At 45.8% G+C, this 24,056-nt stretch overlaps 2 protein-coding genes across 2 annotated transcripts in view; both read right to left on the reverse strand.

The window, feature by feature from the left end:
• Nucleotides 1–24,056, reverse strand: part of SLAMF9 (SLAM family member 9) — an 85,033-nt gene that overhangs the window by 20,905 nt on the left and 40,072 nt on the right. The window lies entirely within an intron of this gene.
• FCRL6 (Fc receptor like 6) overlaps nucleotides 8,415–24,056 on the reverse strand; it is a 34,871-nt gene continuing 19,229 nt past the window's right edge. The window contains 5 exon segments of the mRNA XM_019649610.1: nucleotides 8,415–8,517; nucleotides 9,028–9,307; nucleotides 9,451–9,675; nucleotides 9,678–9,734; nucleotides 10,186–10,463. Coding sequence (XP_019505155.1) covers nucleotides 8,493–8,517; nucleotides 9,028–9,307; nucleotides 9,451–9,675; nucleotides 9,678–9,734; nucleotides 10,186–10,463 — 865 coding nt within the window. The 3' untranslated portion in view covers nucleotides 8,415–8,492.

Below are 24,056 nucleotides of genomic sequence, written 5' to 3' on the forward strand. Positions count from 1 at the left end.
AAAAGCTGAAACCCAGGACTGCTCCAACTTGCCCTACCAAAGTGCTTTGTTGTGTTGCCCAGATCCTGTGTGGAAGGGAGTTACAAAGTAGGAACTTCAATGGGGGCTCTGGAAAAGATGTAGTTAAAGATACTGTGTCCTCTTGAGAAAAAAATGCCTCTCGGTGGCTGTTTCCCTGAGCAGTCCTGTGATGACACCGCAGACCTCACTGCCCTGTCAGAGTTGCTGCTGTCAAAAACAGCAGCATTGTGGGCCGGCTGGGTGGCGTGATGGTTAAGAGCTGGCTTGGGATGCCAGAGGCCCCTGGTTCGGATCCCACATATGAGGGCCAGTGACACTGCCCTCTACAAAAAAAAAACACACAAAAAAACACAGCAGCATTGTGTAGCCCTCCACAGCCAGGACAGAACACTAACCATGCAGTTTGGATACTCACCTTGTTCCCTGCTCCAGCTTATATTCCTGAAACAGGGCCCGGGTAGGACCTCTATAGTAAAAGCCTCGCTATATTCTTAGCTTCGTCTTTCCTTGACCTACAGCTTAGCAATAGATTGTCCCCTTGCAGCTTGAGCTCGGAATGTCTCCTGTCCCAGTTTCCTGCTTTAGAAAATTACCCTGAAACTTATGATTAATATCCTAATGCTTATGGATCACAATCTCTATGATCTAGCATTCTTTTCATGCTACTCCCATCATTGTTCCTGGGTTGCTGATGCCACCAGAGAACCATGTAGCCTGAGGGAAGACTCCATGCAGACTCCCGGAATCATCAGGTAGCCCCTCTGGAGGAACGCCCAGATTTTCCCTTAAATACTCTAAGACAGTCTGAGAATGTTAAGGCAGTTTTTGAAGGTGTTAACCTGTTGCCTTCTCAGACCACTGGTACTCTAACAATAAATGCTTATTCTAAATAGCCCAACTCCAGGGTCTGCTGAGTGGCTCAGATGGTTAAAAGCATACGCTCTGAGCAACAGGGTTGCCCATTCGATTCCCACATGTGCCCGTGAGCTGCGCCCGAGCTGAGCTGCCGTTGAGCTGCTGAGAGTGCATGCTCTTCGCAGCAAGGCTGCCGGTTCGACACCCATATGGGGTGGTGGGCTGCACCTCCCCGCAACTAAGATTGAACACAGCACCTTGGGCTGAGCAGCTGCAGGCTGCCGACGGGCAGGCCAGATGATTCAGTGTGCAACAAACAAGTTTGCCTGTTCAACTCCCGCTTAGGATGGTGGAATATGCCCACCCCCATCTAAGACTGAACTTGGCACCTTGAGCTGAGCTGCTGCCTAGATGGCTCAGTAGACAGAGCACAAGCTCTTAACAANCGATTCCCCCGCCCTCCCCCACAATGAGATTGAAAACGGTGGCTGGACTTAGAGCTGAGCTGCCCTCCACAACTAAGATTGAAGGACAACTTGACTTGGAGCTGATGGGTCCTGGAAAAACACAATGTTCCCCTTCCCCAATTCCCCAACATTGTTCCCCTCCCCAATTTCCCAATAAAAATCTTTATAAATAAATAAATAAATAAATAGCCCTGTGTCAGTCTGTTGCCTGAGCGGTGCAGGCAGCACGAGCACCGGACTTGGCCAGGTTGCCCTCTGGTTTCAGCTTCTGGTGACTCTGTGGTGGGACAGCCTCAGTGTTTCTCCTGTAAATCAGCTTGCAGAGGATCTCAGGGGCTGCCTGGGACTGGGCAGATTCCTTGGTGTAAGACCGACCTCTGGAAGCAGCTGCCTAGCGATTTTGCTCAAGTGGGGCTTGTGACAGGGTCCTCCCATCACCGACACCCTTCTGCTCAGTTGGGATAGAATAAATCTTTGCTCTGTTTTCCTGCCTCTAATTACTGGTTCAGAAAGTGGGGTGGCCCCAGAGGGTTTTGCACTCACCATCTGGGGTTCCTCCTTGAGAACCATCTGGGGGTTATACTGACCCATTAGCGCCAATAGGTGAGGCTGCAATAGCCAGCAAGGCATAATACCCCCACCAGTAAGGGGCTGTGACTGCAAGCTTACTCTGGTTCTTAGAGGTGCACTTGTGGTTGGCAACATTGTTCCCGAGAAGCGGGACCCATCTGCCGCACTGTAAAAGCCACCACATCTGGTTTTGGTCTTTGGGCATCTGGTGGTCTTAAGGCCACATCTGGTTTCTGGTTTTAGCACACTGGCCAATTGTCCGATGGTCAACGGCCCATGTATATGGAGTAAGACAACGTCGCATCCAAATCTGTCACCTAGTTGGTCTGGTTTCTGTATCTGGTATTTGGATCCAAACCTGGTTTTGTTTGTCTGATCCAGGGAATACTTGGATCTGTGTCTGTAGTAAGAGCAGCTGCATCTGTTCCAACTCAATAATGGGATCTAAGGTTTCAATCTAGCTGGGAGCCCACTGGGCAAAATATTAGGTCATTGGCAAAACTATGGCTATGAGCCGTTGACCAAAAAGAAATTAATGTTCTATTACAGTATATATTAGATTCTGGAGAGCGCTGGTCACTCAATAGTTCATTGAATTATTATACTATTTTGCAACTGGAATTGCTCTTAGAAGTCTGAGAAATAGGGTGAAATTTCTTATGTAGATAAGCCTTTATATAATAGACTCTAAAAAGAAGGGAACTAAACTGATGGTTCAGAGAAAAGGGGAATCCACTCATCTCCTAATCCACTTATAATTGGATACCAACTATATATTCAGAAACTTGGCAAAAGTTTTAAGATTTTTCTAACTCCTAATAACTTTCAAGATCTTATAGATAACCTGAAGTGTAAACACAGCCACTGCTGCCTGAGGCTGAGATAACTAAAGAAAAAAAAAGAAACACTTTTAAAACCAAGCAGCTGCTTCTCAAGCCAGACCCCTACCCTTTGTTCCAGTCTCTTGGAAATTGTAGGGGTAATTGTAGGATCTTAAGTCCTCTCTGCAATTATTAATAGTTCTGTTTCTATGTATATGATCTCTGATATCTGTGCTTGTCTGTGTTTTATATATAACATAGTGTTTTTGCCTCCGGATGGTATTACCAGCTAATGATATTTGATTAACTTAAAGAAAATGATTAAGCACTTACATAAATTAAAATAATGAAAACTAACCCAATTACTTTTCAGCATCATGTGATCTAAGAAAATATTTGATACTAAGGCTGGCTTAACTTTTGGTTAAATAGACATGTCCTTAAAGTTATTAACATTAAATATGTTATCTTTTATTTTACCTGGGTTTGCAAAAATAAATTCATGTTATTTCTGTTACAAAATTTGTCCAAAGAATAGCTTGGGTAATAATTAACTTTAAAAAATCATAGACTTAAGAATTAATAAGAAGTAACTAAAATAAGGTTTTAAATGAAACTTTTCAGTAATAATTATATGATGTAGATGCTTGGACATAGTTTCCCAGTATCTGTTGGTAACTTAAGATTTCAGTTTTGCTGTTATGTTAAATGATAAAAATTATTAAATAACTAGGTATTTCAAAGTAATGAAATGCTGAAATATTAATTATTAGATAGTCCTGAGTTCAACTATTTCTGGCTTCTTGTCACAGGAACGAACATTAAAAGATAAATTAAGATCTGCTAATGAATATATCTTGTATTTTATTACAAAAGCCTGTGCTTTTGAAGTTTGCAGAATATATTCCTGGATTTGCCAATGGAAATGCTATTTGCTTGCTTTTAATTGTTAGTAAAAATTAAGGTTCTGAAGGTTGATTGTAATTAATATGAAAGGAAATAATATGTGTTTTCAAGGAAGGTATAAGGTATAGAAATACATTTTTGAAGGAACTGAAAGAAAGTAGTTTGCCCTAAGGATAGTTACTTCTAAATGAATGAGAGGAGACAAACTAAAAGGGACTGTGGAAGTTGTAGAAGACTTGTAAAGAAAAATCTTGAGAGAATTTTATATGTGGTTAAGCTAAATGCAATTAATTTTGTAAATTTAAATATCAAAAGTAAGCTGGTGCAAAATTAAAGTTTTCTCTTTTTGCTAACTAGGACAAAGTTTCTTAGACTATTAATCTGCTACTGATATTATTAAAAAGTTTTCTGTCTAAAAAGCAAAGATGATGTGTGTCATAGAATAATTTCTATATTTTATATTACCTTAATTAAGTCTTTAGTTACTTAAGAAAACTAAATCTCCACAATAGTTTTGCTAATAATGATGTAAACTTCTGTATTTCAGGGCTGCTAGAGTGCCCTCCTCGGTGTCAGATATAGTGTAAGGAAGGTTGGCCTAATGTTTTCCCGGACCTGGCGTAGTGTTATAGTAATTCTGACTTACTGTTGCATCTTAATAAGAGGGCTCAGAACCTAGACAAGGGCAGGGAATTTATTTAAATGTCTTTAACAACCAAGCCAGGGAAAACAAGGAAAGAAAGGAACAGTGAGACTGGAAACGAGACAGGCCAGAATTTTGGCCTCAGTTATGGACAAACCAGGGCTAAAGCCACCTCAGAGCCATCTTGGCAATCCCAGAAGAGGAACACCAGGTAAAGGAGCCTGCTTTGGATGTAGAAACCCAGACCACTGGAGTAAGGAGTGTCCTAATCCCCCAAAACAGCCATGCCCCCTGTGCAAACTAAAAGGGCACTAAAGGAGGGATTGTCCCCTGCTCTGAAGCGAGAGGGGAACAACTCCCTCCCCACAAATGGCTGTAATCAACTAACAGGCCTGAAGTTCCCAGCAGCTTCCCAGGAGAAAGAGGCTATTCTCATCACAGGAGTAGAAGTGCAGGTGACCCTTGATGTGGCAGGTAAACCTGTTCATTTCCTGATTGATAAGGGAGCCATTCATTCTGTCTTGACCGCTCACTCTGGACCTGTTTACTCTGAAATCTGCTCGGTTGTGGGGATACATAAAGCCCCTAAATTTGGGCTCATACTCAAGCCTGTTCCTTACCGTTGGCCTATACCTTAGAGGAAATGTAAAACGAGCCATCCAGGCTTTAAAAGGACTCTGGAAAAGTTTTGTCAGGAGGCCTCTAAGCCCTGGCTTTAATGGCTGCCTATTGCTTTGGAGTCTAACCTCAATTCTGTTACTTCCTATGCTGTTAACTGGGGAGAGGCTCAGCAGGCACTTAGAAAATATGGGGGACAGGCACCTCCCCCAGGCTGACCCCTTTACACATTGCAGCTCCAGAAAGCCAGGGGACCAGGTACTATTAAAAGCCTAGAGGGGGAGGGGGTCCCTAATAGACCAGTTAGCTCCTAAATGGAAGGGACCCTTTGCAGTTCTTCTGAGCACCCCAACTATTGTTGGGCTTCAGAAAGTCAGTGGCTGGGTCCACTTCCTTCAAATCAAACCTGTTTCATTAAGTCTCCACAAGACTCCCCCAGAAGAAAGACTGTTGGTCCTGTTCCTATGAGCCAGCTGAAGACCTTAAGCTGTGCTTCAAACAGACAAGCAAGCCAGTCTCCCAAGGCCGGTAAGTGCTGATGACTGCTGGAGCTGCTCATTACGCCTTTCTCTTGGGCATTATCTTGGGTCTAGTTTTCCTCTTTACTGGTGCCCTACCTGGGATCTAACATAAGAGCTAGGGGCAATAGCCTCTCTAACAGCTGGATATCCCATAAACAGCCACCTCCCTGCAATAATAGGTTAGCAAGAAACTCTAGCGCCCATAAGCAGGGACAGCACCCACTCCCAGCAGGAAGCAGCCAAGAACAGTCATTGTCCCTTTGCAACCATACTAATTTTATAGAAATGAAGTGAATAAAAGATGGGGGGGACTGAAGCAGGGCCCAGTTAGGGCCCCCATAGTAGAAGCCTGGCTGAATCGTCAGCCTCACCTTTCCTTGAACTATAGCTTAGTAATAGATTGTCCTCCTATGACTTGAGCTGGAATGTCTCGTCCCAGTTCCCTGCTTTAGAAAATTACCCTGAAACTTATGATTAATACTCTTATGTTTATTGATCACAATCTGTATGATCTAGCATTCTTTCCAGGCTACTCCCATCATTGTTCCTGGGTTGCTGATGCCACCAGCGAACCACGCCAGAGGGAAGGTTCCATGTGGACCCCCCGGAACAGTCAAGTAGCCTCTGAAGGAACACCCAGATTTTCCCTTAAATACCCTAAGTCGGTCTGAGAATGTTAAGACAGTTTTTTGTTTGTTTGTTTGTTTTGTAAAGATTTTTATTGGGAAATTGGGGAGGGGAACAGTGTTGGGGAATTGGGGGAGGGGAACATTGTGTTTTTCCAGGACCCATCAGCTCCAAGTCAAGTTGTTGTCCTTCAATCTTAGTTGTGGAGGGTACAGCTCAGCTCCAAGTCCAGTCACTGCTTTCAATCTAGTTGCGGGGAGGATGGGGGTGGGGGGGCATAGTCCACCATCCCATGCAGGAGTCGACCCAGCAACCATATTGCACACTGAGTCATCCAGCCCGCCCGTCGGCAGCTCGCAGCTGCTCAGCCCAAGGTGCTGTGTTTAATCTTAGTTGCGGGTGTGCGCAGCCCACCATCCCATATGTGTGTTGAACCAGCAAACTTGCTTCTAAGAGCACACACTCTCAGCAGCTCAGCGGCTCAGCGGCTCAGCGGCAGCTCAGCTCGGGCACAGCTCACTGGCCCATGTGGGAATCGAACTGGCGACCGTGTTGCTCAGAGCTCATGCTCTTAACCAACTGAGCCACTTGGCCAGCCCCTGTTAAGACAGTTTTTGAAGGTGTTAACCTGCAGCCTTCTTAGACCACCGGTGCTCTAACAATAAACGCCTATTCTAAGTAGTCCAACTCCTGTGTCGGTCTATTGGCTGAGTGGTACAGCCAGCATGAGCCCCGGACTCAGTTGCCCTCTAGTTTCACTCCTATCTTGCTTTCTTCTAATCACATCTTTCTAACTGATATCTCACCTTGCCACATGGTATATATTTTGAAAGACACCTTGGAGAGTTTAGCCAAGCTTATAGTTAGAAAGAACACATTCCCCACAAGACCCCCCTCACTTCTGACACCAACTACAAGTTCCAGGGGTTCCCCAAACCACCCTTAGTTTCAAAAATTTGCTAGAAGGACTCATAGAACACACTGAAAGCTTTTATAAACTCATAGCTATGGTTTATTACAGGGAAAGGATACAGATTAAAATTAGCCATAGGAAGAAGTGCATTGGCCCAGGAAAAGTACAAAAACATCCCCTTTCTGTGGAATCCTAGGTCAGTGTTACACTCCTGACATCAATATGTGACAATACATAAAAAAAGCTTCCCCAAGCCTTGGCCCAGATTTTGTTGGGATTTGATGACATATGCAGCCCTTCCAAAGGTTGAGCTGATACCTTTAGCCTCCACTTCTTTTGGAGGTAGAAAAGATACTGCCTGGCTCAAAGTCCTCATCATAAATCACATTGTTAGGCTGTCTGGTGGCCAAGGTTCTCAAGCACACAAGGACACTCCTATCAGTCATGACATTCCAAAGGCCTAAAGATCACCTCCCAGTAGCCAATGACAAAGGCCATACCTCTCTTTGGGTAAAGTTAATTCTTCACTACACAATATGTTAAATTCGTCTTTCAAACAAGGTGAGGAGAAGGAAAGAAGGAATGACCTAACCAATCAAAATTGAATCAGTCCAGACTGATTAGACTTCTAACTACTGCCCCTCATTGACGATAATGTCGCTGGGAGAGAGGTCAAGGCTGAGGGACTTCAGCCACTGAGTCCCGCTGTGAGCTAGCTATGCTGCTCCTGGTCCCTGAGTTGGAGGAAGGGGAGCTGAGTGAGGGGAGGAGAGAAATCTTTTGTGCCCTCTGAGACCAGGGAACACATGAAGATGCTGATGAGGTTGTGGCAGGCTCAGTCTCATTCTACCTTCTCCTGTTGTTAGATGAGGGACTCCCAGGCTGAGCAGGTTAAGATGGGAATGTGTGCAATAGGAGGTGGGAGTCCTAGCAGAACCATTTGGAAAGGATGCTGAGTCAAGGTCATAGTTGGCATCCAAGGTCCAGAGCCTCAGAAGCATTCTCACAAGTCTTCAGGCAGCACCTGAGCAAAACAGCTGCCATTTCTCCCACGTACCTCAAGGAGTCCTGGGAAGAGGAAGCTATGGTTCCTGAAACACCTCCTGTCTGTGAGGCTGCAGAGTCCCTTCTGCAGAGAGGTGGAACTTGATGTGATGGTCCACCCCAGCAACCAGGGGAGAAGGAAATGCAGTCAGTTGAACAATGGGGGCCAAGCTAATGTTGCAGGGCTTCCTAGAGGTCTACTAAGCCCACCTGCACACAGTACTCCAGCTCCGGGCTCTCTCTGTTGCTGTCCCTGTGTGCACCTCTGTTGGGCTCTCACCCTCCTTGCAATAACTCTCTAACACACACTGTCTTAACTAACTCGGGCTGCCATAACAAAATACCACAGACTGATTGGCTTACACAACAGAAATATATTTCCTTATACTTCTGGAGGCTAGAAGTCTGTGATCAAGTGTCAGCAAGGTAGGTTTCATTCTGAGCCCTCTTCTTTTGCTTGCAGGTGTCTCCCAACTCCATGTGTGCTCATGTGACTTTTTCTTTTTCAGGCCTAGAGAGGAAGAGAGAGGGAGGGAAGGAAGGTGGAAGGGTGACGCATGGACCTCTCTGGCATCTCATCTCATAAGGGCACTAATCCTTTCCTGGGGGCCCCACCCTCATGACCTCATGTAACCCTAATTACCTTGCAAAGACCGCACCTCCAAATACCATCACATTGAAGGGCAGGACTTCAACATATGAATTTGGGGTGGGGGGACACAACTTTCAGTCCATAATGCGCACCCTATGGCCTATCTGCAGGAGAGCAGTTGCCTATGTCTTAGGCCAAAAGCCGGATAGCTCAGATTTAGTGATGCCCCAGGAAAGTGGTTCTCTAGAGGGCCTGCAACATCTGTGATTATAAGGGACCCATCTAACTGCTTATTTGCATGTGACTTGAGATTCCTCTCCCTCCACATATCTCCCTCCTCCAAGCTCTGTGCTGTCTGGTGGGAGGAGGAGTGAGATCTGACCCCAGGCAGCATGTCGAGCTCAGAGCCGGTTGGGAGACAAGATGTACCTCAGGGAGAGTATCTCAGGCTGGCTTCTCTCTCTGAAGACCCTGTTTTTGGCCTCACAGGTGTAGTTTCCAGCATCCTCCTCTGATGTCACCGGGAAGATGAGGGAGGCTGCTCCACCAAGGGGAACCCAGTGGTTTCCCAGCATCTCCCCATTGAAGTAGAATGAGTGCAAGATGGGAGGGGAGCCCCTCTGGGCCTCACAGAGGAGCTCCGCCATGTCCCCCACAGTGAGGCTGGGGTGCTTGGGGCTCAGGGTGAACAGAGGACAGGACACAGGAGCTGGGGCAGCACCCAGGGTAGGAGGTCAGCTGGGGCATCCAAGCTCCTGGCTCCTCCTTTAGGGATCCTTCCCCCTACTCCCAGAGGGCCCCACTGCCTGATACCCAGACCCTTGGGGGTATCGCCCTCCCTCTCCCACTTACCCCACACTCTGATCTCCAGCTGGTGGCTTTGTTTCTGGACCCTGCCATCCTCAGGAACCACCTTACAGCAGTAAAGCCCAGAGTCTCCCTGTCTGGCTGCTGGGATGCAGACCTCTGGGTGGAGGTCCCTGTCCTGCAAGGTGCGGCGCTCCTTGTGGAAGGAGAAGAGGAGCCGTGAGGTCGACCTCTGGGGGTGCAGCTTCTCCTGGTATCTCAGGGTCAGCGGGCTCCCTCCTGGGGCTTGGGAGAGGGGCCAGCACTCAGCACAGGAGGCAGGAACAGCTCTGGGGAGAGGCAGGCCCAGGGTTCAGGAGGGAAGTCCTGGATAGTGAGGCCCCGGAGGCCGAGGGAGACGCTGTTATTGTCCCCCAGGAACATCATGGGCTCTCATCGTACCCACTGGTTCTGAGATGACCCCCACACAGCTCCAGCCTCAAAATCCCAGAAGGCCAGAGCCAGAGGGCCATAGAGGCCATCTAGTCTCCAGAGGAGAAGGGTCTGGCCCAGGGTCTCTGTGGGAGGGTCATGGCAAGCAGCAGGGCTGATTCAGGGCTCTTCCCTCTTCTCCAGATGTGCCCTGGCTCTGTGTGTGCCCCATGGAGGCAGCATCATGGACATGTCAGGGTCCTGTGGATTAGCCCAGCTTCAGGGGCAGCCAGAGGGAGGGGTGCTGCCCAGAGAGCTGCTGCTATCTAGAGACCTTACTCCCCACAACGCTCCCAGCTGGTGACTCACTTTGGACTTGAACCATGGCGGTTCCTGAGGCTTGTCTGTCCATTTGTGGGAAGCATATCACCTCCCCAGTGCAGCTGTACTGGCCACTGCTCCTCATGGTTGCTGTCCCCATGAATAGAGGCTGGTTGTCCCTAGAGAAATGCAGGACTTTTCCATCTTTATAGAACTTCACGTAGGACAGGGTTACATTCTTCCTTCCATGACATCCTCCTTCAAACACAGGGTCTGGCCAGTCTTGGAGGAACAGCCAGACTGTGCGACATGGGAACAGGGTCACCCTGAAGCAGGTCTCATCAGTCAATTTTCTCCCTCTGTCCCAGCCTACGGCCTCCCACTTGGTATGGAGTCTCCTAGATGGCACTTTGCAGCTGTCACTGTCCTTGCAATAACTCTCTAACACACACTGTCAGTTCTTTTTGCCAGGATGGGACAGGGCCTCTGCTTTCCTTCCCCACTCCTTCTTCTTTTCTCTTTCCTCTTCTCTTCCTCTTCCCCTTATTTTTTCCCTTTCTTCTCTCTTTTCCTCTCTCCCTGACCCTACTATACTATATATTGAGTTTTCCTTCTCCCTGACATGTTTAGTGCCAGCTAGGATCATTTCAACCACTTAGCTGTCTTACTCTTCCTGAAAAGGTTCTCATTTTTCACACTTTATATCCTGCCTTGGTCCAAGCTGACTCAATAGCCCCCATGTCCAGTGACAGCTCCCTGTCCAGATCCTGTGAGAATCGGGGATGAGAAGCCTAGGCTGGTTCCCTCCTACCTTCCTCCTCAGAGGCTCGCCCAGGCCCATCCTCCATCACTGCCCCAAGCCCGTCTCCATCCCCAGCAGAGTATGAGTGATGCTCAGAAGGTAGAATCTATACGAATTTACATATATTGTTTATAACAGCAAAAAATTAAAAACAACTAAATGTTCATTAATAAGGGGCTGGTTAAATAATTATAGTCCAATCACATAATGAAATATAATATAGCCAAGAGAAAAAGGAGAAAGGTCTATAAGTAGCTATGTGAAATTAGCCCAAGATAAAGTGTTAGTGAAAGAAAATTTAAAGCAACACGTGGAACTGTGTGCACCGCGTACCTCCATTGTGTATGAAAGATATACACATATATTTGTTTGCATATGCATATGTATAAAAGTTTTAAAATATAGTGGGTAGACTGGTTAATTCATGGGCTAGGATTAGGAAGACATGGTTTTCACAATGGGCTTCCTTGTTCTTTTTAAAAAATTTAATGTTTTTTACCACATTCACGTGTATTTTTCAATAATAAAAAAAAGCTAGATAAAATAAAAGATTCGAATTTTCTTTATTTCCCCCAGGCATCCTTCAATAAACCCCTCTAAATTACCTGAGTATAGATCCATTCCTGGCAACTGAAGGTCCTAAATAAAAACTGAGTTTCTCAGTGCATAATGATAACAGTTAGAGGTAAGGAGTAGACTCTGGAATTGAGAGTCCAGGAGACTGTAGCTCAGGCAAAAGAGGATGATTAGGCACAAAGCCTAACAACTAACAATAGGCTTGAATTTTGTTGATGGTGGAAGATAAAAGAGATACAAAGTGGCTGAGCCCATGTCCTTGAGTTACATGTCAAGGTCCCAGGTAGTATTGGAAGATGTTTGAGGTTAGCAGATGCAGTCTTAATTCAGAGACAAAAAGAAGGGTTTTCTGCTAGAAGTTGGTTCTCTCTCCAGCTAGGGGAAAGGTTCATTGTGCCCCTGTGTGACGAACTCCCAGTAGATCTGGTCACAGCATCCTTTAACCACTGCTGGCAGGGCTATGACTTCATTTGCTGAAGAGGCCTGAAGTGAATGAGAGAATCGCTAAGAAGGAAATGCAGAATGAGTCTAAGCACAGATGTTTGTCACTGAGGAGGACAGGGAAGTCCAGGGTCATTCACAGCAGGGAAGACACGCTGAAACCTTCCTTGCCTTCAAATCTGGAATATACCACTGCACAGATGGGCACAAAAACCTGAGTTCAGTAAGACAAACCTAGCTTTACTGACTGATCAGAATCAAGGGCTATAGTGAACTCATCCAGACAACTGTCCCCTCAGACAGACAGTTCCAAACAGCCTGAGTGGTGAGAATGGGACATGAACACAGGCATACACACAGGAACAACAGGAACATGAAATTAAAGAGGTACTAAACTTTCCATCACATTGATCTGCAATTGAGAAAAGTGCTGGGGATTAGATTCGACAATAAGGATGTCCTGAAAGATAGAGTGGTTAAACGTGGGAATGGTGGATACAGGAGGATAAGTAAGCCCCCTTAATCCCTCTTCCTACACAGATTTGGAAAGTGCCAGTCTCCACTACTTCCCCAGCTCCACCTGAAAATTGTGCACAGCCCCAGGCATACCTCTCCCCACTCACCACGTTCTCTGCTTCAGGAGGAACAAGGAAAGGAGGCCAGATGGGACTTAAGTGATAACCACTTTGTCCTCCCAACAGGGAGGAGACCAGGGTAGGGTTGGGGGACTTTGTAAGGTAGTAATTGACTTTGGTGTCAATTATTAGAGAAAAGGTAAATCTTCATACATGCCAACAGGTCTGATGAGGTAGATCTCAGCATGCGGAAAGAACGCCTAAACTCTCAGGCGCCTAGCTCCAACTTGAAGGAGGTAAATGGACAATTATAGTCACCTGGGAGAAAGATGCTAGGCTGGTATCCAGACAGACCAGGAACTAAGAAGGGAGTCAGCTAAAGGTGTCTAAATTATATCTTATGAGACAGATTCCTAGTACTCCTTTTTTACAGTTTCTCTTTTGCTTTCCCTAGTCTTTAGTAAAGACTTGTCTAAAGATTTTAGCCTATCAGCTGCATGTTGAAGGGGAAACAGAGTTCCCCAAAGCTCAGCATGGTAGACACCAACAGTAGTAAGCAAGGAGAGCCTCCAGAGAGGGTGAACCTCAAAAGCAGAGAGCACCTCGGGTCTGTGTGGTCCAGTGGACCCTCCCCACCAGGAGATCCTTGTTCTACGACCAACTTCAGTGGCTCTGAATTTTGCTACTATAAAAGAAAGCAATGTTTCCTTGCAAAAATACACACTGAGCAGTAACTAGCTCTCTCCCCTTGCAGGAAGTGGTGCTTCTCCCACTCCAAATCACCTTTTCCCAAACCCTACCCCAGAACATACTTAATTTAACTGTGTGAAAATACAGATTGCTTTTGGTTTTGTGGAATAGGGGATTCGTTTATGCTTATTTATCCTCAGGTGCTACATGAACTCTATATGTGATTAAATGTGTCTCATCAATGCTGTCAGTATTATTTCCTTTTAATTTTCATTTGGTCATGTTCAGTTTTCTGATTTCGAGGCTCACTTAGCATGGCCATTGGTAAAAAATCTTGCAAACCTGGTGTGGGTAGGGGAGGAGTTTCTAGAAGGCTACCTAGGCAGTATGCTTGAAGAAGCCACTCTCGGGCTGCCGAGTGGCTCAGTTGGTTGAGTTGGCTTGGGACGCCAGCTCTGAGCAGCAGGGCCCCGGTTCGGATCCCACATGAGGGCCAGTGATGCTGCGCCCTCTACAGCTAAGATGGTGAACAACAGCTCCACCTGGAGCTTGGGCTGCCGTGAGTGGCCAGCGATGGTGTAGGCTGCAGCCCCTGCTGCAGTGGACTGCCGAGAGCTATCGTGAGTGGCTGGCAGCCAGTGTGAGGGGCCGGCGGCCGGCGAGAGCTGCCATGAGCCGCCATAAGCAGCTGTCCAATGGCCAGCAACTGACTGCCTCAGCCGGGAAGAGCGCAATGATCATAATTCCAACATGGGCCAGTGAAGCAGTGTCCTCCACAACTAGACTAAAGAACAAAAGGACAGCAGCTTGTCTGTTTCCCTTCCCCAATTCCCCAATAAAATCTTAGGAAAAAAAAAAAAAGAAGCCACTCTTAATCACATCTCCCTGCCCCCCCCCACCTCCTCCTTACATGAAATTCTATTGATTTCTTTTTAGTTGTCACTGCCTTTTCCCAGTTCTTCTTTTAATATGCAAATACTGCTAGGAAGATGAAACCACAACATATCTCTGTTTAGAAACTGTTCTAATATGTTTGTAAATGTTCAGAAAAGAAATGTAAATCTTCTTGCGTAAAGCAGGCTTAGTTGAAGTTACGAGCTCATTTTGGTAAATACGCAAGCTTAAGTGTGTAAAAGCAAAGGGATTTAAATCAATCTAAGCTTCAAAGGGCAGGAGTTAAGAGTCAAAGTACAGTAGCCAAAAAATATTTTCTTGACCAAAAGACACTCTCCTGGGACTCTTTACCATGAATGACCTAAAGAAAATAACATAAGGCAATCTTTTTCTATTTCCATTCAACTCAACAAAGATCTATTTAATTCTACTATATGTAAGGCACTGTGCTAAGTGAAACTGGGGACCCAAAATTGCACCCGGCAGTCTTCATTCCCAGGCCATCTAGCCATGCGGTAAAAACATAAATGGAAACACAAAGGGTCAGAGTACCAGGACAGTTCAAAGAAGGGAGAGAGCCCACCCAGCTGGAGTGCTCAACTGGTATTGAGAAGGGATTTGGAGACAGTTATAAGAGAAATAAATTGTATATGAAGGAACTGGAATGAACAGAGATAGGAAACCACAGGAAATATTAGATGGTCAGGTCTGAATGGGGCATAAAGTAGGAGTGAGGAGTTAGTGGAAAATAAGGATCAGAGAGAAGTTTGGCACCCTCTGAGCAACACCAAGGCAAAGGAAGTTTACGGTTAATCAGCAACATGTGTCTTCTGTTGTTTCCCATGTCTTTTACGGCTGAGAGCTCATCCCTAACCACCCACTAGAGCAGGGGTCAGCAAACTGCGACTCGCGAGCCACATGCGGCCCTGTGGGTATGTACATGTGGCTCTGAAGTAAAATTGAAAATAAAAATAAAACTATCATAGTTTCATTTATAAAAATTTTTTAAAAAGATTTTATTGGGGAATTGGGGAAGGGGAACAGTGTTGGGAATTATAGAAGGGGAACGGCCAAGTTGTTTTTCTTCAATCTTAAATTGTAGAGGGCACAGCTAGCTCAGCTCCAAGTGCAGTTGCCATCCAGCTGCCCATCAGCAGCTCGCGGCCACTCAGCTCAAGATGCCATGTTCAATCTTAGTTGTGGGTGGGCGTAGCCCACCATCCCATTCAGGAGTTGAACCGGCAACCTTGTTGTTAGGAGCACGTGCTCTAACCACTGAGCCATTCTGTCACCTGTTGGCAGCTCAGTGGCAGCTCAGCTCGGGCGCAGCTCACTGGCCCATGTGGGTATCGAACTGGTGTTCCTGTTGCTCAGAGCTCGCGCTCTTAACCAACTGAGCCACTTGGCCAGCCCCTACAAAATTTTTAAAGGATATTATTCACATAATGGTGATTATGTAAAAATATATTTATGGCTCTCGAATAGTTTTTAAATTGTTGTGAGGGACAGGATTGGCTCTTCCAGGGATCGGCAAACTTTTGAGACGGAACGTACCCGAAGAGCTGCATGTGGCTCGTGAGCCGCAGTTTGCCGACCCCCGCATTAGAGCAATGATTCCTAGGCACAGCTCCAGATGGGCTTCTGGAGCACAGATATCTTCTCACAATGAACTGAGCCCTTGGTTCTACTCTTAATCAGAAAGACCCACCTTCTCACCTTCTTCCCAGCCTCTTTCCATTTACCATATCCCTAACCCCTTCCACCAGCCTTGGTATCTCCTGTCTTTTCATCTCATGGCTACCTTTGTTCTCTCTTGAAAGTGACTAGCAATAGAAGGATACCCAACAACATTGCTCAAGTGCCTGCCTGCTTCCTCCTTGATGGACAATAGAGACTCCTGATGATTAAGGATTAAGTTCTAATCCTCAGATTAGCCCTATTTGACAACTCAGCCTATTTAATATGTTCACTTGTCACTCTCCAACTCTTCTGTTTTTTTCTTTCATGCGAGAGTCGAACTGGCAATCTTGCTGTTAAGAGAACACGCTCGAGCCATCCAGGCAGCAGCTCAGCTCAAGGTGCTGAGTTCAGTCCCAGCCATGGATGGGCGTAGCCCACCATCAAGCAGGCTATCTTGTCATTAGGAGCACGTGCTCTCACCAGCTGAGCCATCCTGCCACCTGTTGGTAGCTCAGCAGCAGCTCAGCTCAGGCGAAGCTCACTGGCCCATGTGGGAATCGAACCAGCATCCCTATTGCTCAGAGCTCGTGCTCTTAAGCAAACTCTTGACCAACTGAGCCACTCAGCCGGCCCTTCTCCAACTCTTCTTATGTCTTCCTCCATTACTCTGTGTCCATAACTCGAACCCATCTGATTTTCCTTTTCCTTGTCAGATGGCAGGAACAAAAATCCCAGGAAGGAGCACCAACACCTAAACCAAAGGATAAGGACCTCTTGGAGTGTAAGAGGGTTAGCAGAGGCAGGATACTGCTTACCCTCAGTTGTGGGCTGAACTGCACCCCCTCCCCCCAAATTCATATGTTGAAGCCCTGAATCCCAGTACCTGAGAATGGAGATAGGACATTTAAAGAGGTAATTAAGTTAAAATGAGGCTGTTAGGGTGGGGCCTAATCCAATATGACTGGTACCTTTATACGAAGAGGAGATTAAGACACCAGGAGTGCTTATGCACAGACAGACAACCCTGGAAAGAGGCAGCAAAAGGGTGACAGTCTGCAAGGCAAGGAGAGAGGGTGCAGAGGAAACCAACTCTGGTCTTAAACTTCTAGCCTCCAGAATTATGAGAAAATAAATGTCTATCGTTTAAGCCACCCAGTCTGTGGTGGTTTGTTATGGCAGCCCTGGCAGACTAATACATCTTCCCAAGGCCATGCTGGAATACATGAACTCGGATAGAAGTGTTTGATATTATAAGTGCCTACCAAATACATGGCCTCTTCAGGAGAAATCAATTTTGTCTTAATACTCTAGCAAAATTTAACATTGCTTGAGTTTTATGATCTTGCTACCTTGGATGTAATTTATTGGACCAAGGATTGAGGACTGGCTAGACTAGATTTATGAGAGAGAGCTGTATCATAGAGTGCTGTTTCCCAATTAGATTCTCTCTTGAGAAGCTTTGAATAGGAAGCAGAGAGTAAAAGAGCAGTGAAAGCAGAAGGAACAGAAACGTAAGTAGAAGTAAAGACACAAGAGAGAGTGAATCTGAGCAAAGAAAATGCTTACCTCTCATGCAGGCATCCACTTTGTGGGGAACCACCACTGCCTGCGCAGCCAGAGTCACTGTCAACTAATTCCCACTCTTCTGTGAGTCCTGGCTATCAGACAGTTGAGACAGTTTTATTACTTGTCCTGTAGCCTTAAAATAAATCCTCATTACTCAAGCTCTTCTAAGCCCGAGCCTATCTCTTTTTCTTGCAATCTGAAAGAGACTACCTACTACAGTAGTGTATTAGTTTTCTAGGGCTTCTGTAACAAAATGCAACAGACTGGGGGTTCCAAACAACAGATTTTTTTTCTCACAGTTCTGAAAACTAGAAGTCCATGATGAAGATGTCGGCAGGTTTGGTTCCTCTGAGTGCCATGTGGGAAGGATCTATTCCAGGTCTCTCTCCTTGGCTTAGAGATGGCTGTCTTCTCCCTGTGTCTTCCCTCTGTGTGTCTATGTCCAAATTTCCTTTTCTTATAAACACACCAGTCACATTGCATTAAGACTACCCTAAAGACCCAATTTTGATGTAATTACCTATTTAAAGATCCCATATTCAAATATGGTCACACTCTGAGATGCTGGGGGTTAGGGCTTCAACATATAAATTTGGATGGGGTGGGTACAATTCAGCCCATAGCAAATAGGTTTATATCTAAAGCCAAGACATTTCCCAGCAAGCCTCCCAGCCAGGCAGCTTTCCTCCCTTGACATTACCCTAGGTAAGCTGCCATTCTGGGGTGATGGCCCTGCTCACCAACAAAGCTGAAACTCAGGCCTGATGTTACTGCTTTTCCAGAGAAGAATACGAACATCTCCACCAACCTCCAAACCACTAGCACCAACTAAAGTATGATAGATCTGTGTATACTAATGTAAAAAATATCTCAAGGACATTTATTAAGTGAAAAAATAAGCTGGGGCCGGCCGAGTGGCTCAGTTGATTAAGAGTTGTCTTGGGAGTGCGAGCTCTGAGCAGCAGGGCCGCTGGTTCGGTTCCCACATGGGCAGTGATGCTGCATCCTGTACAGCTAAGATGGTGAACAACAGCTCAACCTGGAGCTGGGCTGCTGTGAATGCCCGGCAGTCGGCAAGAACTGCCGTGAGCTGCTGTGAGCGGCCGTCCAATGGCTGGTGACCGACTGCCTCAGCCGGGAAGAGCGCAATGATCATAATACGAACATGGGCCAGTGAAGTGGCACCCTCCACAACTAGACTGAAGAACAAAAGGACAGCAACTTGTCTGTTCCCCTCCCCCAGCTCCCCAATAAAATCTTTAAAAAAAAAAAGTTTGAAAACAATCTGTTCGGCATAAGCACATTATGCTTAAGAACAAACCTATATATTTTATACATTTATATAAAACAACATAACTGCACCGAGAATAAACCAGATGATCAGAAAACAGTGGGGAAGGGCATGCCATCTTGCTCAGACTATATTGGGAGGGGAAAGGTGAGGCGAGGCAACAACTTTGGAAGAAAGTATTTTAATGATGTAGTAGCCCTGAGTACACTGGTAAACAGGGGAGGGATGGGAGATGCTGAATAATTGATAGGACAGGACCCTTAAGGAGGTAGAAAGCAGAAGCTGATCAAGCAATGTGAGAAGAGTAAAGGAAAAAAACAATAGAAATTGGACACGCAGAAAAGTCCTAAGGAATAGAAAGAAAAGTGGAAACAATCTAGTAAAATGGCCTCAGCCTCAGCACAATAAGAGATGAGATAATTCACTGTTGTGGGCTGAATTGTCTCCCCCAAATCCATACATTGAAATCCTAACCCCAGGACCTCAGAATGTGGCTGTATTTGGAGATGGGGGTCTTTAAAGAGGTAATTAAGTTAAAATGAAGTCATTAGGGTTGGTCCTAATGCAATATGACTGGTGTCCTTATAAGAAGAGATTAGGTCACAGACATACAGCGGGAAGACCATGTGAGGACACAGAGAAAATGCATGCATCTACAAGCCAAGGAGAGAGTCCTCGAGAGAAACCAACCATTGATCTTGGACTTCTAGCCTCCAGAACTATGAAAAAATGAATCTGTTGTTTAAAGCCCCCAGCCTGTGGTATTAATTATGGCGACTCAAGCTGACTAAGACAGCTACCAAGCTTGTGGTATGCTCAAGAAAAATGGAGAAAGGGGCGCTGCAACCACACCCACAGGGAGAATAGCTTAAACCCTTCCAGGAGGCTGGCAGAAAGCAGCCTGCCCAGACCAGGGGTGCTAATGAGGTAACCCGTCTTTCGTGTCTCTTTTCCATTCCCCAGTTATTGCCTTAGTTCATACTGGGCTGCTACAGTCATCTCCATGCTGGCCGGAAAGTGTGCAAGGAGCCTAGCTGGCTGACAGCCTCTAGCCGCTGCACCTCTAGATCTGCAGTGTCCCCAAGTGGCTCCCAGACAGTGACTTAGCACAGAGGGTACCAGAGATAGGCCATTTGTGCATGACATAGAACATTGCTAAGAGGCACCCCGTCAGCCCTGGGACACCCCATCAGCCTGGCTGAGATTTCTCAGAGCTAGAGCTACACTGTGGTCAGAGGCTTCTCCTACCCACGCTTCCCTCAATCCCATTCTCCTTTCACAGGTGTCGCACCTGCATTATGTAAGGTTTGAAGGTTCTTCCAGGCTACTGCTTCTTTTCCTCTTTATCCATCACATGTGCAGGGCTTCCCCTGTGACTCTTACATGTCGACTTTTGTCTTGGTCTCTGCTTTTCTTAACTGACCTCAACTGCCCCCAGTCTCCCTGCCCTTAATCCATCCTCCACACTGTTAGAGTCCTCCTTCTCACATTCAAACCTTGTCATGCTTCTGCTTTTATTCTTTCTAAGATGTCTGGTCCCTTACAAGATAAAATAAAAAGACTTAAGTTTCTTCCAATTCAGCCTGTGCTCCACTATGATTCTCATCCCCTGCCCCCGCCCAGTCCCCTCCTGACAGCTATGCAGAACTATCTGCTCTTCTCTAAACTCCAGTGCTGTCACATCAAGGTCTGAGGCCCTATAATTTCTTCTTCCTGAAACACTCTTCTCCACTCCCCAGGACTCCCCACCCCACCACACACACACATACACACACACACACACACACACACACACACGCACACACTTCCTAGTTATCTTTGAATTCTTATTAAGACTACTTCAAATATCCCCTTCTCTGTAAAGCAGTGGTTCTCAACCTGTGGGTTGCGACCCCTTTGGGGGTTGAACAACCCTTTCACAAGGGTTGCCGGGTACTCGTATGTGGGCATATCTGCATGTGGGCCTGGAGACGGATAGAGGAACAGTGTCTCCGTTCCTAAGCCCATCGAAAATATGTGTTTTCCGATGATCTAAGGCAACCCCTGTGAAAGGTTGAGAACTGCTGCTGTAAAGGTTTCCTGGGCACAACCAAGCACAGGAAATCATGCCTCTTTGTGCTGTTTTTGTACCCAATACTGACAACTCTTACAGCATTTATCAAACTGTCCTGCAATCCTTTGTCTTTCACAGGAAATTTTAAGGCAGAATAAAGACACCTCTTAACGCTAGCACAATTTCTAGCACATAGTAGGTGCCCAAACTTTGTGTACTGTTAGGTATATCTGTATACACACACATACACACACACACACACACACACACACACACACACACACATTAAATATAACAACACTGAAGTTCCAGTTCATATCCCAGTGTCTTGGTCAGTCATTAGCACCCTGGCCAGGCTCTTCTTTTACTGACTTGCCCTCCTGCCCAGTGTGTGCCCACACACCGTCATAGGTCTCTGAGTCCTTATTCTTCAGGTGAAGTGATGCACATACGGCAAGCGGGTATTTGAGGAGCTATGGACTGAAGAATCACAACTGAATATGTGCTGGGAGTCAGAGGTGAACCGAGAATGTCTCCCTTTCCTAGGGAAGGAGTCCTCAGGTTGCCAAGAAAAGCAAGAGATCATATCTCCCTAAGAGAGGTTTTCTGACTGCCTCTTTTTCTTTTTCCCCATAAGTTATTCAAGTAGGTTTCTATTACTTGCAACTAAAGGACTTTAATAAATTAACTTGTAAGATCATTGTTAGGAAAGAAATGACTTGCTTGAGAGGTCAAGCTTGAAAGTCAATGTTGGTGTGGACACAGTAGAGCAGAGTAGTGGTAGGGCAGGAGTGGGGTGGCAGGTTAGATGACCTTTCAAGTCCCTTCTAAGAGATCAGGGGTACCGCCTCTGGTCAGTGGTTCTGGCCAGTTTTACCCAAAATGAGAAGCAAAATGTAGGAAGAAGGGCTCCTCACAAATTTTCAGCCCTCTCAGAGGAAGAGACACACATAAATCCGAGCAGAGTCATTCACAGCAGTAAGAGACCAGAGCAGAGGAAGAACAGAGATGCCAGGAGAAGCAAGGCCATGCTTCTTCCAGCAGCAGCCGGTGCTTCAGATTTGATGAAGCAAAGGAAATAGGTCTTTTCTATGAGCAGGGTGAGCTGACTACACAGACAACGCGGAGAGGAAGTGGAAAAACTGTGGTTTCCCTACATGATTACGAAAATAAAGTCACCCTCTATGTAGACTGAATAATGTCCCCCCCAAGATGTCCATACCCTAATTCCAGAACCTGTAAAGATTACGTTATATGGCGAAAGAGACTTTGCAGATGTGATTAAATTAAAGATTTTCCTGGGTTATCCAGGTGGGCCTGATGTCATCACTAGGATCCTTACAAAAGGGACTCAGGAGAAGTCAGCATCAGAAGAAATCCAGGTGATGATGAAAGTAGAGGAAGCGGGATCAAAGACAGAAAGTGCTCCATCACTGGCTTTTTAAAGATGGAGAAAGAGGGCCAGAAACCAAGGGATACTCATTCTTTAGTAGGTAGCAAGTACCTCAGAGTATTGCTATGAGGATTAAGTGATTTAATACATGTGATAGTAGTTGTTTCATAAATGCTTCCTATTATAATTATCCCTGGATGTCTTAGAGCTGCACTATCCAATATGGTAGCCACATGCAACTATTGAGCATTTGAAACGTGGCCAGTCTGAATTTAGGTATGCCACAAGTGTGAAATGCACCCAAATTTCAAAGACTTAGTGCAAAACAAAATAGAATTAAAATAGCTCAATAATTTTAGTATTGACTATGCATTGAAATGGTAATATTTAAGATATAGTAGGTAAATAAAATATATTATTAAAATTAATATATTCCGGGCCGGCAGAGTGGCATGTTGGTTAAGAGTTGGCTTGGGACACCAGCTCTGAGCAGCAGGGCACCAGTTGGGATCCCATGTGAGGGCCAGTGACACTGTGCCCTCTACAGCTAAGATGGTGAACAATAGCTCCACCTAGAGCTGGGCTGCCATGAGTCGCCGGTAACAGCATAGGCTGCAGTGGAGCTAAAGTGGGCTGCTATAAAGCTACCGTGAGTGGCTGGCAGCCAGCGTGAGCGGCTGAGAGCCGCTGTGAGCAGCTGTCCAGAGGCCGGCGACCAATCTGCCTCACCTGGGAAGAGCGCAATGATGATACCAACATGGGCCAGTGAAGCGACATCCTCCACAACTAGACTGAAGAACAAAAGGACAGTAACTTGTCTGTTCCCCACCCCCAATTCCCCAATAAAATCTTTTTAAAAATATATTAATATATTTCACCTGTTTCCTTTTTACCTTTATATTACTATTATATTAAAGTGGCTATTAGAACATTTAAATTTCTGTATGTGGCTCACATTATATTTCTATTAGACATTACTCTCTGAGTGTCTGAACCTTGCTGAATGAAACAGCGCAGAGGCAAGGTCTGCACATTCAGGAAAAGTCGTTGCTACACACTGACTTCTTTACAATTGCCCCTGGCACTCATCTGCTTCCTCTGATCTGTACTCTGTAATGTTGACCAAGGGATGGTCTTAGGAGCACCATTAATTCTTGACTGCCAGGTACAACCAAACCAATAGAGTAAGTTCAGTTGGCCTCAGGCATAGTGTGGGTCCCTGCCCCAGGGCAGAAGGAGGTAACTGCCACTTTCTCTTTGAGTCACCCAGTGAGCTGAGAGCACCATCCTCCTATGTGGCTCAGCGGGCACCTGTACGCTCCACAATGTAGACTATTCTTTTAATCCCTACCATCTGCTACAAAATGTTTACTTGACAGTCTGCCCAGTGCCTGAAATTCTACCATTTGGGTGATTCTTTTGAATAGGAAATTTAACTCTGTCTAGAACCTGGGCATGGGTCTTACAACCCTTAATCCTTAGGAGAGGTCAAGAACTCACCTTGTTTTCCCTTCTCCTCTGGCCCTGCCCTGACCATTCACTCTCACCCCAAGGGTGGCCCTAACCAGAAAAATCCTCCCAGCTCCCTTCTCCAATTGTCCCTAAAGACACACACACAGTTGGCCCCATACTATGGTTACAGTGATAAAAACGATTAAGGACAGCAAAATTATTAGGTTGATACAAAATAATTGCGGTTTTGGACCTGAATTTTAAATCATTATAACTAGGCTCAAACACATCTTTATTAATCAAAATAGGAACCACTACAATCAACACATTTTTGCCAATGAGAAATAAGTTTGGGGCCGGCCGAGTGGCTCAGTTGGTTAAGAGCTCACTCAAGAGTGCAAGCTCTGAGCAACAGCAGTTTGAGTCCTGTCCTGAGCAAAGCTGCCGCTGAGTTGCCAACAGGTGGCAGGATGGGTCAGCTAAAAAAAAAAAAAGAAAGAAAAGAA

This window comes from Hipposideros armiger, unplaced genomic scaffold, assembly GCF_001890085.2.
Source record: "Hipposideros armiger isolate ML-2016 unplaced genomic scaffold, ASM189008v1 scaffold_134, whole genome shotgun sequence".
Taxonomy (NCBI): Eukaryota; Metazoa; Chordata; class Mammalia; order Chiroptera; family Hipposideridae; genus Hipposideros; species Hipposideros armiger.